The sequence below is a fragment of the Hemitrygon akajei genome, chromosome 30 (assembly GCF_048418815.1).
Source record: "Hemitrygon akajei chromosome 30, sHemAka1.3, whole genome shotgun sequence".
NCBI classification, from domain to species: Eukaryota; Metazoa; Chordata; class Chondrichthyes; order Myliobatiformes; family Dasyatidae; genus Hemitrygon; species Hemitrygon akajei.
Genome location: NC_133153.1, coordinates 42,757,653 through 42,772,078, shown reverse-complemented (window position 1 = coordinate 42,772,078; position 14,426 = coordinate 42,757,653). Strand labels below are relative to the sequence as shown.

Here is a 14,426-nt window from a genome sequence, read left to right as displayed (position 1 = left end):
TGTTAAGAGAAAAGGCAGTGCACGCACCGAGCAGCCGAGCTCCTCCCCCGGAACTGCATTCTAGCCGGCATTGTTTAAACACTTGCCTGTGAGCATCTGTGCTTTATGTCGATTTATTTTGTGCATCTGTTAGCAAGGTGAGTTCTAAGGTATCGGAAAAGCCTAAAAGAGTGCGTAAGGGTGTTACACTTAGCGTAAAACTAGACGTAATTAAGCGTTTTGATCGTGGTGAACAAAGTAAGGACATAGTGAGTTTGGCTAAGGGTTTGTGAAGTTTACGAAGATGATGTTGAAGAGGTTTTTGGCATTCCATGACCAAGAACTGACAGATGAAGAGGAAAGGATAACAATTGAAACCGAACGCAGTAGTGAACTGAAAGTGAAGTCGTCCAGGAACTGAACGGGAAGCAATTGTGTGAGATTTTCGCTGTGATTGACAATGCTGCAATGATTGCAGAAAAGTGTGATTTAATTTTGAAAGGGTATGTAGGTTTAGGGCATATTTGTAGGATGGTTTGCTTACAAAGAAGTGTATGATAGAAAAATGCGTGAGGCTAAGCAGTCAAGCATACTGTCGTTTTTCAAAACTTCCAATTCAGCCACAGCAGACGACGAAACTCAACCTTCAACATTGAGACAGGCAGACATAGAAGAAGGTGACCTGCCTGCCCTGATGGAAACAGAAGACGATGAGATGACACCCCAGTGTTTCACCACCCCAACCTCCGACGACTCAGCCGAACACACCATCATCAGTGTGCTCACTGTCTTCCTGATTCCGGTAAGTAAAACTACACTGGGCATACATTATTTCTATTTTATATAGGCTGTGTATTTTTATGTTTATTTGGTAGCTTCATATAGCTTAAAGGTTACTGGAAAGAGTGCTTCTGCCGGGAGCGCTTGCGCTGAGTGTTTTTGCCGCGATTGCTGCCAAGAACGCTTGCGTGAGATTTTCACTGCGGTGGACAGTGCTGCAATAATTGTAGAAAAGTATTCCTACATTATATAGTCTGTGTATTTATCAGATCATTCCTGCTTTTGCTATACGTTACTGTTATTTTAGGTTTTATGTGTTATTTGGTAGGTTATTTTTTGGGTCTGCGAATGCTCACAAATTTTTCCCATATATAAAAAAAATGGTAATTGCTTCTTCACTTTACAACATTCCAGCTTACGAACCATTTCATAGGAACGCGCTACCTTCGAATAGCAGGGGAAACCTGTATTTGCTATCTATGCTGTTAATAATTTTGTGTATCTGTCATAGTTGTCATGGAATTCTTCAGCACAGATGTACACCCTTTAGCCCATCTCATCCCTCCTCCCCTTTCTTCCATGGTCTTCTACCCTCACCTATCAGATTACCCCTTTGCCAGCCCTCATCTCTTTCACCAATCAACTTCCGAGCTCTCTACTTCAGCCCCTTGCCCTCTCCTGGTTTCACCTCTCAGCTTGTACTTCTCTCTCCACCTTCTTGCTCTGACATTTTTCCAGTCTTGGCCCGAAACGTTGACTGTTTACTCTTTTCTGGCCTGCGGATGCTTCCAGCATTTTGTATGTGACACTTCAGCACTATCAAGGACACTTGCCATGCCGTCCCCACTCTGATTTTGGAAAGCCTGATCACCTGCGTGTAAAGGCAGAAACTAACGACCACAGTGCTGATGGTGAGGTCTGAAAACATATGGTCAAGGGAGGGAGAGCAGTGTTTGCAGAACTGCTTTGAGTCAGTGAACTGGGCAATATTCAGGAATTCATCTTCATATCTGAATGAATATGCCACAGTTGTCACCAACTTTATTAAGACCTGTGTAGCTGAGTGTACCGACATACTGGACATACCCAAACCAAAAGCTGTGGATAAACCAAGAGGTTCATAGTCTGCTGAGGGCTAGACCTGTGGCATTCAAGACTGGTGATCCAGAACTATACAAGAAGGGCAGGTATGACCGATGGAAGGCTATTTTAAGGGTGAAAACATAATTCCAATGGAGGTTAGAAATGGGATCAAATGGACGTCTGCTCTATCAGGGTTTGTAGGCCATTGATTCCTACAAAGTGAAACCTAACATTGTGAATGGCTGTGATGCTTCACTCTCTGACGAGCTCAAAGCCTTTTATTCACACTTTGAAACTATAACTGTGTGAGTCCTTGCATCATTTGGTGACCCTGTGACTTGACTTGGAGAACATCTTTCAAGAGGATGAACCCTCACAAGGTGTCAGGTCCTGATGGTGCACCTGGTAAGGCAGAGAAAACCTGTGCCAACTAACTGGCGGTAGACAGCTTCAGTCTCTCACTGCTGCAGTTGGAGGCTCCCACCTGCCAGTAAAGGGCAGCGATCGTACCAGTCCCAAGAAGAGCAGGGTGAGCTGTCGCAACGATTATTGCCCAATTGCACTCGTATCTACTATAATGAAGTGCTTTGAGAGGTTTGTTATGCCAGAACCAGCTCCTGCCTAAGCAAGGATCTGGACCTGCTGCAATTTGCCGATCACCACAATAAATTTACAGTGGATGCAAACTCACTGGCTCTCCACTTGGCTTTGGATCACCAGGACAATGGCAATACCCACATCAAGCTGCAGTTTCTTGATGACAGCTCAGTGTTCAACACCATCATACTCTCCGATCTAATCAACAAGCTCCAAAATCTGGGCCTTTCTACCTCCCTCTGCAACTGGATCCTCACCAGGAGACCACAGTCGGTGTGGATTGGAAGTAAAATTTTGCTGACAATCAACACTGGCACAATACAAAGATATGTGCTTAGCCCACTGCTTAATTCTCTCTACACCCATGACTGTGTGGCTAGGCACACCTCAAATGCCATCCATAAATTTGCCAATGATGTAGCTATTGGCAGAGTCTCAGATGGTGATGAGGCATACAGGAGTGAGTCAGGTCCACTGGTTGAGTGATGTCAGAACAAAAGCCTTGCACTCAGCGTCAGTAAGAACATGGAATTGATTGTGGACTTCAGAAAGGGGAAGGTGAGGGAACGCACACCAGTTTTCACCGAGGGATCAGCAGTGGGAAGGGTGAGCAGTTTCAAGTTCCTGTGTGTCTCTTCTGAGACCAACATATTGATGCAATTACAAAGAAGGCAAGCCAGCAGCTGTAATTCATTATGAGTTTGAGGAGACTCAGCAAAGACTCGCAAATTTCTGCAGATGCACCATGGAGAGCATTCTAACCGGTTGCATCACTGTCTGGATTGGAGGGGCAAATGCTCAGGTTGGAAAAAGCTGCAGAAAGTTGTAAACTCAGCCAGCTCCATCATGGGCACTGCATCTTCAAAAGATATTGCCTCAAAAAGTGGCCTGCGTCATTAAGGACTTCCATCACCCAGGATGTGCTGGCTTCTCATTGTAATCAGCAGGGAGGAGGTACAGGAGCCGAAGCCACACATTCAATGTTTCAGGAGCAGCTTCTCCACTATCAGATTTCTGAATGGACAATGACCCCATGTACACTATCTCACCATTTTTTTCTTTTTGCACTACGTATTAATTTTTTATAGATATTATTTATTACAATGCATTGCTACTGCAAAATCCAGAACTGACCTGATGGCACACCACCGGTCACTGACCTCCAATCCGATCCCCGGGGCTCACCACTGGTCACTGACCTCCAATCCGATCCCCGGGGCTCACCACCGGTCACTGACCTCCAATCCGATCCCCGGGGCTCACCACCGGTCACTGACCTCCAATCCGATCCCCGGGACTCACCACCGGTCACTGACCTCCAATCCGATCCCCGGGGCTCACCACCGGTCACTGACCTCCAATCCGATCGCCGGGGCTCACCACCGGTCACTGACCTCCAATCCGATCGCCGGGGCTCACCACCGGTCACTGACCTCCAATCCGATCCCCGGGGCTCACCACTGTTCCCTACAACACCCCATCAATCATATAGGATTTTGTACTCTGCTGACTAGATCACATAGGATTCCATGCGATCTTAACCTTCCAGACTGGTCAGCTATGTGAGAACTTTGACAAAGGCTTTGCTAATCATCGCTCTCCTTGGCCTCCTTTGCTTGAAGCAAAGCAAATCCAGTCTCTCCTAAATGCTCCTATATCCTTGTGTCCCTTTGCTATTTAATCTTCTGGTACTGTGACTAGAACTGTATGCAGGATTCTAGTTCATACAGTTCTAGCATTATATCTAATACACTCTTAAATTTTTTGTCCTGCTCAATTGAAGAATCTCTAGTTTTCTCCTCTTCCTCTATCGCCTTTATTATGTACCTCCACCCTGCATTGTTTAAAGACCCCCCCAAAAAAAATTCATTGCTTCACAATTCTAGAGATTGAATTTCATTTGTACTTTTGTGCTTACTTGATCTGAAGCAACAGATTTGAACTTTTTCCCCGATAACCATATTGCTAGCTTCGTACTTCATATACTTTTGTGTGAGGTCTCAATATGTCAAGAAAAGCAAGGAGCCTGGTACTGAGCCTTGTGGTTTTACCTTCTAATCTCTTTCATGAAGTCAATTTTGAAATGGACAGTGTTTTTTGTAATCAGTTTTTGACAAAAGTAGCCATCTATTGGATTGACTCCTTCCCAACGGTAAAACCAGGAAGTGATCTGCAGGGGATTGTGGACAGTGCAACAACTACCTCCATAGAACTGACCATCCCCACCACACACATTGTCCTAAAGGGATAGAATAAAGTAATTATAAATAAAAAAAAAAAGCATAAAATATAGTTCTGGTGAAAGTAATATTTATTTTAAATGTGACAACAGCAAATGTTTGACAAAGTGGTTCTTTAAACAATGGAATTATTGTGCCACCTGTTCTGTTCATGGAGCTGGCACCACTCACCTCTATATACCTGTTTTGGTTAAAGAAAAACAACGTGAGCATCAGTCAAAGGCTGAGATTCGAGCAGCTATCACAAAGGGCAGTATGTTAAAAGCTGCTCAAATTCATAGGTGACTTTCACACTTCTGTACATTGGGAATCATAACCTACTGATAAGTTGCTGGTTGTTCCTCAATTTTAAATGGAAAAGAACATTGCTAATTTTGAACTCCAAATTGCTGTTAGGATCTGCCCAAACAAAATCTTTCAAATGAACTGGAATATTAAGATGCAGAGACTTTGGAATGGCCCCAATGGCAGTTGAAATGAAAGTCTTCCTTGCTTTTCTTTCTGAAGTGATTTTGTTGTGGTTTCATATTGATAGATACACCGTTCCTGGGCAAATAGGCAGCCAGTCATGCTAATACTGGCTGACTATCGGAGTTTTCTTTGTGGTTAGCTTCACAGAGATGCACAGCAGTGAACTGAAGGGCCCAGAAACACCATATGGAACTTTCACCCAGCTGTTTTCTGACACAACTAAACCCTACTTCTTCCTTGTTCTTATGAATTAATTTTGTTCAACACTTGGCTTTGTAGCCAGCTATTCATTAAACATAAACTACTTTAACCCCATGATTACTGCTCCTTTTCTAATTGAAAATTGTATCTACTACAAAACATTGAACCGGAAGTGGTAACTGTTTGGCGGTGGCCATTGCTGCACACCAACCTCCTTTCTACACAGATCCTGCGTTCATCTCACTTCTGCATAATTTCTCCTAACCTTTATTGAAAATAATACTCATCAACTAATCAATTACTCCTCTGTGCACTTTTTGTAGATAACAATTCCTTGATTTCCACAATTTGATGCGATGTGATTACACTGATTTAATCCTGTCATTTTGCTTTATCCTCACCAGGACTTTGGAGGGATTAACTGACAGCAACAACTGATTTGATTTTTGTTCCTTGTTTTCTCCCCCCATCATTTTTCAAGGTGCAAAATGTTTAGTTACTCTCTATAACTGGGGTTCCCAACCTTTATTATGTCATGAGCCAATACCATTAAGGTATCTGTGGACCCCAGGGTGGGAACTTCTGCTTTATTCAAAACTCGAGTCTGGTGTAAAGTTTTAAGAACTTAAATCCTAAATATTTTATTGCAATGGGGAAAAATACTGTAAACTTAAGCTGAAGTTCCTGATAAATGAAGTTAGTGAGTGACGTGTAACCATCTTGTAACAACAGAATAACTCTGTGACAAGAATCACTGAAGCTCAGTCTAAAGTTTCAAAACTCCATTTGCCAATTTTCCTCACAGGAGTCTTTCTATTTTTTTCTGTATTTCCCATTCTGCTAGCTGTTCCCTTGAATCTCAGCTGGGCATGACTACAGTAAATTCTCTGTTTTGTAACTTTTTCCAGAGATCTCTTTTTCCTCCTTTGGAGTTAATTTAACCCATTTTGTCCAACCAGCTTTTACAACTTCATATAAAGTAACAGTTGGGGAGGAATACCTCACACGGCAGGTGATGTTAAAAAAAAAAAATCAACAGTGTCACGTTTTAGTATTATCAAACCCAGACCAATATTTAATGGGAATATTTTAGTTTTAATAAACCTCATCCAAAAATAGTATAATAAACAGAGAACAATGGAAATATTGAAGTGAGAAATGATTTGACTACCCTGCTGCATTGGTTTGCTGTTCAATTACAGATATGCAAAGCCAGACAATAGCAAAATAATCACTAACTTATAAAATCACAAACCATGCATGTATCCTCTGAACGTTTTAGATAAGGACTCTGTTTCAAGGACCTTGAATTGTTACTGTAACCATACAATTGGGCTGCATGAAATCTGTTTTCCCTCTCTAACTGGAAACATTCTTTTTTCATTATTTTTAGACCTCCATCTGGGGAATCCCAAACGTACTCCATGTTAACATGACTCAACCTGAACATTGTATTAACGTCAGTGTCAGTCTGTAGATTTTTTAAATATATAGTGATCACATTTTATTGCTCTATGGGAAAAGTTCCTCCCAAAGAATGTTGATGGTGCAGCAGCAGTTGTACTGGTACCACGACTTTCTCAGTCTCTTCTATAGCTACAAGGACCAAGACCATGTCATTTATGGCTGCTTTACACAAGTCTCATTTGCCAACTAATTGTACGCACACCCACACCCCTACCTCGGCAAAAAGACAGGTCAGCTTCCTGAGAGAGGCATTGAAACCACTTAAAATTAGAAACTGAAGGTGGCTGTAGCCAAAACCTCTCATTGATCTCTGAGACTCTCCCTGTGGAAGATGTGATTAGAAACACACTTTATTGTGGAGCTTCTAACTGTTCCTATACGTGGTTTGTCAGTGAATGTTACAACCTTCACTGAAATTCCCCTAGTAATTATTCATGACAGTGGCAAACCTGTATTCCTCATGCCTTCAATAGTGGATAAGATGTGTGCCACATCTGCTCCGGACTATGTGTGATGTTTGTTTCAGCACAATATCTACTCCAAGTTATCAGGCAGGTGGATAAGACAGATCACAGATGAAACTGGCACACAAATTAATCCTCGTGAGCCATCCAAACATGAATGTCAGTGAGGTTCTGAAATTTAAATTTAACTCCCCTGAATCTTCAAACCTCAACATCTCCAGACCACTAATTTACAATGAAACCTTGCCCATGGTACTCCAAACATGAAAAATACAGGTGGAAACCTCTCACCTTTGTTTCTCTTTCCGTATGTTATTAAACGATTTAACCTGGCACACATTTCATGCAGTCCTTTAGGGAAGACCCTACCACATCTGTAACTACAGAACCAGAAAAGTGAGTTACACAGGCCACACTCGTCTAATCCTATTAAACCGTGGCACTAGTTCAATGTCATTAGAATTATGGCAATAAAATATTTAATTAAAGTTAGAGCAACGTTTGCCAAATTTTGTTCTGAACTTCCACCAATAATGAATTTGTACGTCTGATGCTCAGTTTATTGCTGTCGGTTTTAATCGTTTCCCTCACCTCACCTTAGAGTTAGTTTAACCCTGAACTTAGCAGTGACAGCAAACTTTTATTTCAGCAACAAAAGTCAATATCTGGTTTGGATATGAGCCTTTTCATTTGATTAAATTAAATATCTTTCCTTGAAATCATGCAGAAAGTCCCAGGAGGCTGGCTGAGTGTCAGTGTCAAGTTCATAATCAGTTTATTTTCAAGTCATCTTTGAGTTTCAGCATATGTTAGGGCAAAAAGATTGTCTTCTCTGCCACCTCTCGACGCAAGCAAATAGATGCTGATGTTAGGTGAGCTGACATAGTCATTCTTTGATTGGCTGGTGTTTATCTGCAGAGACATGCACTGGGCTGTGCCTCACTGGCAACAGGTCGTAGTGACTTGGGATGTGGCTGTTCTTCGGGAGGTCATAGGGATTCTGACCGCAGCTTGGGGCAAGAGCCTGACCACCCTGGACCACACTGACAGTTGGCTCTAGAGAGGAGAAACAAAAATCGCTTGTTACCCGAGGCAGATTTGGGGACCAGTTCATTGAGTAACTTTCCTCTAACTGCCACAAAAGGTGGAATTTCCTATAGAACATAGAAATCTACAGCACATTACAGGTTCTTCAGCCCACAATATTGTGCCAACCATGTAGACTACTTTAGAAACTGCCTAGAACTAGCCTACTACATAGCCCTCTATTTTTCTAAGTTCCATGTACCTAACTAAGAGTCTCTTTAAAAGACCCTATTGTATCAACCTCTATCACCTTCACCAGCAGTTCATTCCACGCACCCACCACTCTCTGTGAAAATCTTACCCCTGACATCCCCACTGTACCTACTTCCTTGCACATTAAAACTGTACCCACTCGTGTTAACCATATCAGCCCTGGGAAAAAGCCTCTGGCTATCTACACGTTCAATGGCTCATGTCATCTTATACACCTCTATCTAAGGTCACCTCTCATCCTCCATCACTCCAAGGAGAAAAGGCCAAGTTCACTCAACCTATTCTCATAAGGTAAATCCTCCAATCCAGGCAACATCCTTGTAAATCTCCTCTGCACTCTCTCTATAGTATCCACTTCCTTCCTGTAGTGAGATGATCAGAACTGAACAAAGTACTCCAAGTGGGGTCTGATCAAGGTCTTGTATAGCTGTAACATTACTTCACGGCTCTTGAACTCAATCCCTTGGTTGATGAATGCCAACACACCAGACACCTTCTGAACAACACTCAACCTGTGCAGCAGCTTTGAGTGTCATATGGACACGGACCAAAGATCTCTCTGATCCTCCACACTGCCAAGAGTCTTATCATTAATCCTATATTCTGTCTTCAAATTTGACCTACCAAAATGACCAACTTCACACTCACCTGGGTTGAACTCCATCTGCCACATAGCCCAGTTCTGTATCTTATTGATACCCCACAGTACCCCCAAGCTTTGTGTCATCCACAAATTTACTAACCCATCCTTCTACTTCTTCATCCAGGTCATTTATATAAATCACAAAGAGGAGGGGGTCCCAGAACAGATCCCTGCAGAATACTATTGGTCACCAACCTCCATGTAGAATACGAACCATCTACAACCACCCTTTGCCTTCTGTGGGCAAGTCAATTCTGGATCCATAAAGCAAGGTATCCTTGGATCCCATACCTCCTTACTTTCTGAATGAGCCTTGCATGGGAAACCTTATCAAATGCCTTACTGAAATTCATATACACACTACATCCACTGCTCTACCTTCATCAATGTGTTTTGTTACATCCTCAAAGAATTCAATCAGGTTCATAAGGCATGACCTGTCCTTGACAAAGCCATGCTGAGTCTCCCTAATCAGATTATGTCTCTCCAAATGCTCAAAAATCCTGCCTCTCAGGATCTTCTCCAACAACTTGCCCACCACTGAAGTCAGACTCACTGGTCTATAATTTCCTTGGTTATCTCTACTTCCAGTGGCCACTCATTTCAATTCAACTTCCCATTCCCATTCCGATATGTTGGTCCATGGTCTCTGCTACTGCCGTGATGAGGCCAAACTCGGGTTTAAGAGCAACACCTCATATTCCATCTGGGTAGCCTCCAACCTGAGGGCATGAACATAGATTTTTCTAACGAATTAATTTCTCCCCTCCCTCTTCTCTCTTTTTCCATTCCTCATTCTGGTTCCACTCTTACCCCTTCTCCCTGCTCATCGCCTCTCTCTGGTGCCTTTGCTTTCTCCCAAGATTCGCACTCTTCTCATATCAAATTCCTTCTTCTTCTTCAGCCCTTTACCTCTTCCACCTATCACCTCCCAGCTTCTTTCTTCATCTCCCTCCCCCACCCACCCACCTTCTCCCTCATCTATCACCTCCCAGCTTCTTACTTCATCTCCCGCCCCCACCCACCCACCTTCTCCCTCATCTATCACCTGCCAGCTAATACTCAGAGGACAGAGCAGAATTAAGCCATTGGACCTATCGGGTCTGTTCTGCCAGTTTGTCCTCATTCCTCTGCCTTCTACCCTTATCCTTTCACATCCTGACTAATCAAGAACCTATCAAACCCCACCTTAAATGCACCCAGTGACCTGGCTTCCACAGCTGAGTGTGGCAACTAATTCCACAAGTTTACCACCTCCTGGTGGGAAAACTTCCTTCTCATCTCTGATCTAAATGGCTGTCCCTCTATTCTGAGGCTTTGCCCTCTGGTCCTAGACTCCCCCACCAAAGGAAACAATCACTCTATCTAGGCCTTTCAACATTCAAACGGTTTCAATGGAATTCCCCTTCATTTTTCTAAATTCCAGTGAGTACAGGCCCACTTCAATCGCTGCCCATATAATAACCCTTTTATTCTCAGAATCATTCTCATGAACCACCTTTAAACCTTCTCCAACATCAGAACGTCCTTTCTTAAATAGGGGATCTAAAACTGATCACAATACTTCAAGTGAGGCAGCACCAGTGCCTTATAGAGCATCAGCATTACATCCTTGCTTTTATATTCTAGTCCTCTTGAAATGAATACTAACATTGTATTTGCCTTCCTCACTACTGATCTACCTGCAAATTAACCTTTAGGTGACCCTGCACAAGAACTCTCAAATCCATTTGCACCTTGGATTTTTAAATTTTTTCTCTGTTTAGAAAATAGTCTATGCTTTTATTTCTTCTACCGAAGTCCATGACGATACACTTTCCAAAACTGCATCTGTCACCTCTTTGCCTATTCTCCTAGTCGAAATCCTTCTGCAATCTCTCTGTTTCCTCAACAATACCTGCTCCTCCACCATATCGTCCGCAAATGTGGGCACAAAGCCATCAATTTCATTGCTCAGCATAAAAAGAAGTGGTCCCAATACATACTGGCGGCCAATCTGAAACGGATCCCTTTATTCCCACTCTTTACCCCTTTCCCTTCTGAGCCACAGTGCTAGACTCGGTGCCAGAGACCCAGTCACTGCAGCTCACCCATGGTATGTCAAAACCATCTCCCCCCACCCAACATACCATTTGGGCCTCTGTATCGTGTCCACAGAATCTCTTATCCTCTAATGATGGAATCTCCTCTCACCACTGCATTTCTTCTCTGCCCCCTTCCCTTCTGAGCCACAGTGCTAGACTCAGTATCAGAAACCCATTCGTTTAGCACCTCTCTAGTGTGTCTTCTTACCTCCCCCCCGCCCCAAAATGGTATGCTTGTTATTGAGGGGAATGGCTACAAGGTTATTCTGTACTGGTTGTCTATTTCCCTTCCCTCTCTAGACAGCCACCCTTTCACCCGCCTCCTACAACCTAGGGGTGACTATCTATCATCTCCTCAGTTTCTCTGAGTCCAAGGTAATCGAGCAGCAGCTCCAGTTCTTTCACACGTTCTCTGAGGAGCTGCAGCTCGGTGCAGATGTGGTTATCCGGGAATATCCGGTCTCCCAAAATTCCCACATTCCACACACAGAAGAAAACACAGACCTTGTCTTCTCCAAAGTAAGTACCCCATATATCTCCACTTTACATCACTTGGTCATCACGTGGATTGCCTTTAAGAGTTCTAAGCTGCCACAGATTCTTAAACAGGCAAACATTCAAAGTGACACACTCAGTGCTTTAGGATAGCTTTATCTCCTCTGCCGTCAGATTTCTGAATGCACTATGAACCCATGTACACCACCTCACTATTTTTGTGCTCTTTCTGCACTAAGTTAATTTTTTAATATATATTTATTATAATTTATAGTATACTTTTTGTATTGCACTGTACTGCTGCTGCAAAACAACAAATTTCACAATATATGTCAGTGATAATCATCCCAATTCTTATTCTTAATTTTTACTAGACTAGATTAATGTGTTGACTCAATAGCCACTTTGGACTGGGAGAAGTAGGAAGGAGGCCACACATTCAGCTATGTGCTGACTGCTGAAGTGAATGGAGAAGGCCAGAGCCTCCACCATATCCCTATCACCACGATGATTAATCAGATGCACTCAACATTCAGTGTAAAAATCAGGCATCTGAACAGAGCAGTGAATGAGACCCTGCATCATTCTCCTGACATTTCCACATGGAGAAGTCACTGGAAATTGATCGGAAAGTTGATCCAAGGGTGTGTCCAGTACCAAGCCTTAACCTGTTGGTATCCTGGCATGGGGACCGAGTTCAACCAAGGGTGAGATAATCGAGTAACTAATTCTGAGTCAAGACTCTGGCATCTGCAAGAACTCAATAAATGACAGGTCCAATACAGAAACCTGATCTGAGAGAATTGACATGAAGCAAGAAGTCAGATAATGAGGCAGGGTCTCCAGGACAGTGAGTGTGTTGGCACTGGAATGAAGGCAGTGGGAACAAGCATGCAAAATAAATTCTGGTGGTTATATAACCATTCCTCGGAATTATGACGTGCGGCATGATATAAAGTCAACATTTCAAGCATTTTTCTAAGAATATTGTGAGGTTCCTGATATGCACTTGCCAACTTCATAGATGTTCCTGTTTTTGGTGGTCTCACTCTCTGTGTAGAGAGGGTCCCTGCGGACAGGGGACTTCATCTCCACGTAGCTGCTTTCGGAATGCTTGCAGGTCAGCGCCGGCGGGTCTTTGATGGTAGCGTATGGATTCTCACTGCTGTTCAGGGAACATGTGCTGGAGCTGCAGACTGAACTCTTCATGTAATCTGGAGAAAGAACAAAAGGTAAATTACATACTCCATTTTCCTTTGAGTAAGCAAAATCCTCCATGAAACAGTCCGCTGGCGTACAGGAACGTCTGAGTGACAGCTGTAATAATTCATGTGTACACAAAATGACCTTAACAAGTAACGTGTAGAGAATAAGAGAGGGTTAGAGATCCAACCCGTCCCTCCAGCAGCCTCTACCACTGACAGTAACCTGGCTGCAAGTTCCTCCGAGCTCCAGAAACTGCAAATCTACAGAAAAGAAAAACTTGGTTAATAGAAGAATGACAGACATCTCACTGCATCCACCATTGGTCAGGTATAATTTCAAATACAGGACAGTATTGATGTATTTAAGCAGGTTTATTCTATATCCATCCTTAATCTCAAACTTTATTTTTATAACTGTACTTAATTATTTGTTGAATGTTGTTTTTGTTGCATGTCTCACCCTGACCAATACAAGACAGCAAATTCCTAATCCAAGTAAATGTATATGGAGAATAAAGTTGAACCTTGATTTGCCTTGTTTTGTTTGGCGCATGACATAGCTGTAGCTGTTCCCAGCATCAGGCTCCCTTATTTTCACTTGGCCGTGGGTCCAGAGAGCAGCTCCTTGAAGGGAAGGGCCAGTTTCACAATGCAGGGACCAAGGGCTTATTCACACAGGCCAAGATAAACCGGCCCTGGAGATTTACACTGCAGTGACCTCTTCCACTTCCTGTAGCCCTCCTTCACTGTGTATAATGCCAAAGGCTTCCGGTACTTTATAACTGAGGCAGGCCTGGTCCAGTTTACAGTGATGGAGTGTGGCAAAGTCATGGAACTCAGTCAAATACCAGGACTGGCTGTTACATTCCCTGAACTAAAACCTGCAGAAGCTGGAAAGGCCGACAAATGTTTTTGAAAAAATTAGAGGGAAATGGGGAAAATGTTGAGTAGTGGATGCTCTTTCACAGAGCAGGCATAGACACAACAGTCCATTGCCTCTGTGTGCTGTGAGGTTCTGTAGTCCCATGAACACAACAGTGCAAGCGGCATCTGTACAGAGATATAATGTGTTATGGTGTTGCAGTTGCAAAGAAGCGTGAAGACACAGTGAGATGTGAAGATGGTGAACAGTGAAGACACAGTGAGATGTGAAGATGGTGAACAGTGAAGAGATGGTGAGATGTGAAGATGGTGAACAGTGAAGAGATGGTGAGATGTGAAGACACGGTGAACTGTGAAGATGAGCTGAGATGTGAAGACATGGCGAAATGTGAAGATGAGCTGAGATGTGAAGAGACGGCGAGATGTGAAGACATGGTGAACAGAGACCCTAGGCAACAGGACTGTCCTTTTTCCCTCTGCCTACCAATCTGATCTTGTGTATTTATAGAGGAAGGCTGCCTTGCAGATCTTTTCTA

General features: G+C 43.1%; 1 protein-coding gene across 2 annotated transcripts in view; it reads right to left on the bottom strand.

The window, feature by feature from the left end:
* Positions 1–4,742: 4,742 nt before the first annotated feature.
* Positions 4,743–14,426, bottom strand: part of megf11 (multiple EGF-like-domains 11) — a 411,744-nt gene continuing 402,060 nt past the window's right edge. For both annotated transcript variants that reach the window (XM_073032726.1, XM_073032727.1), the window contains 2 exons: positions 12,817–13,017; positions 4,743–8,338 (listed from right to left, as the gene is read on the bottom strand). In XM_073032726.1, coding sequence (XP_072888827.1) covers positions 8,169–8,338; positions 12,817–13,017 — 371 coding nt within the window. In that variant the 3' untranslated portion in view covers positions 4,743–8,168. The remainder of the gene's footprint in view (positions 8,339–12,816; positions 13,018–14,426) is intronic.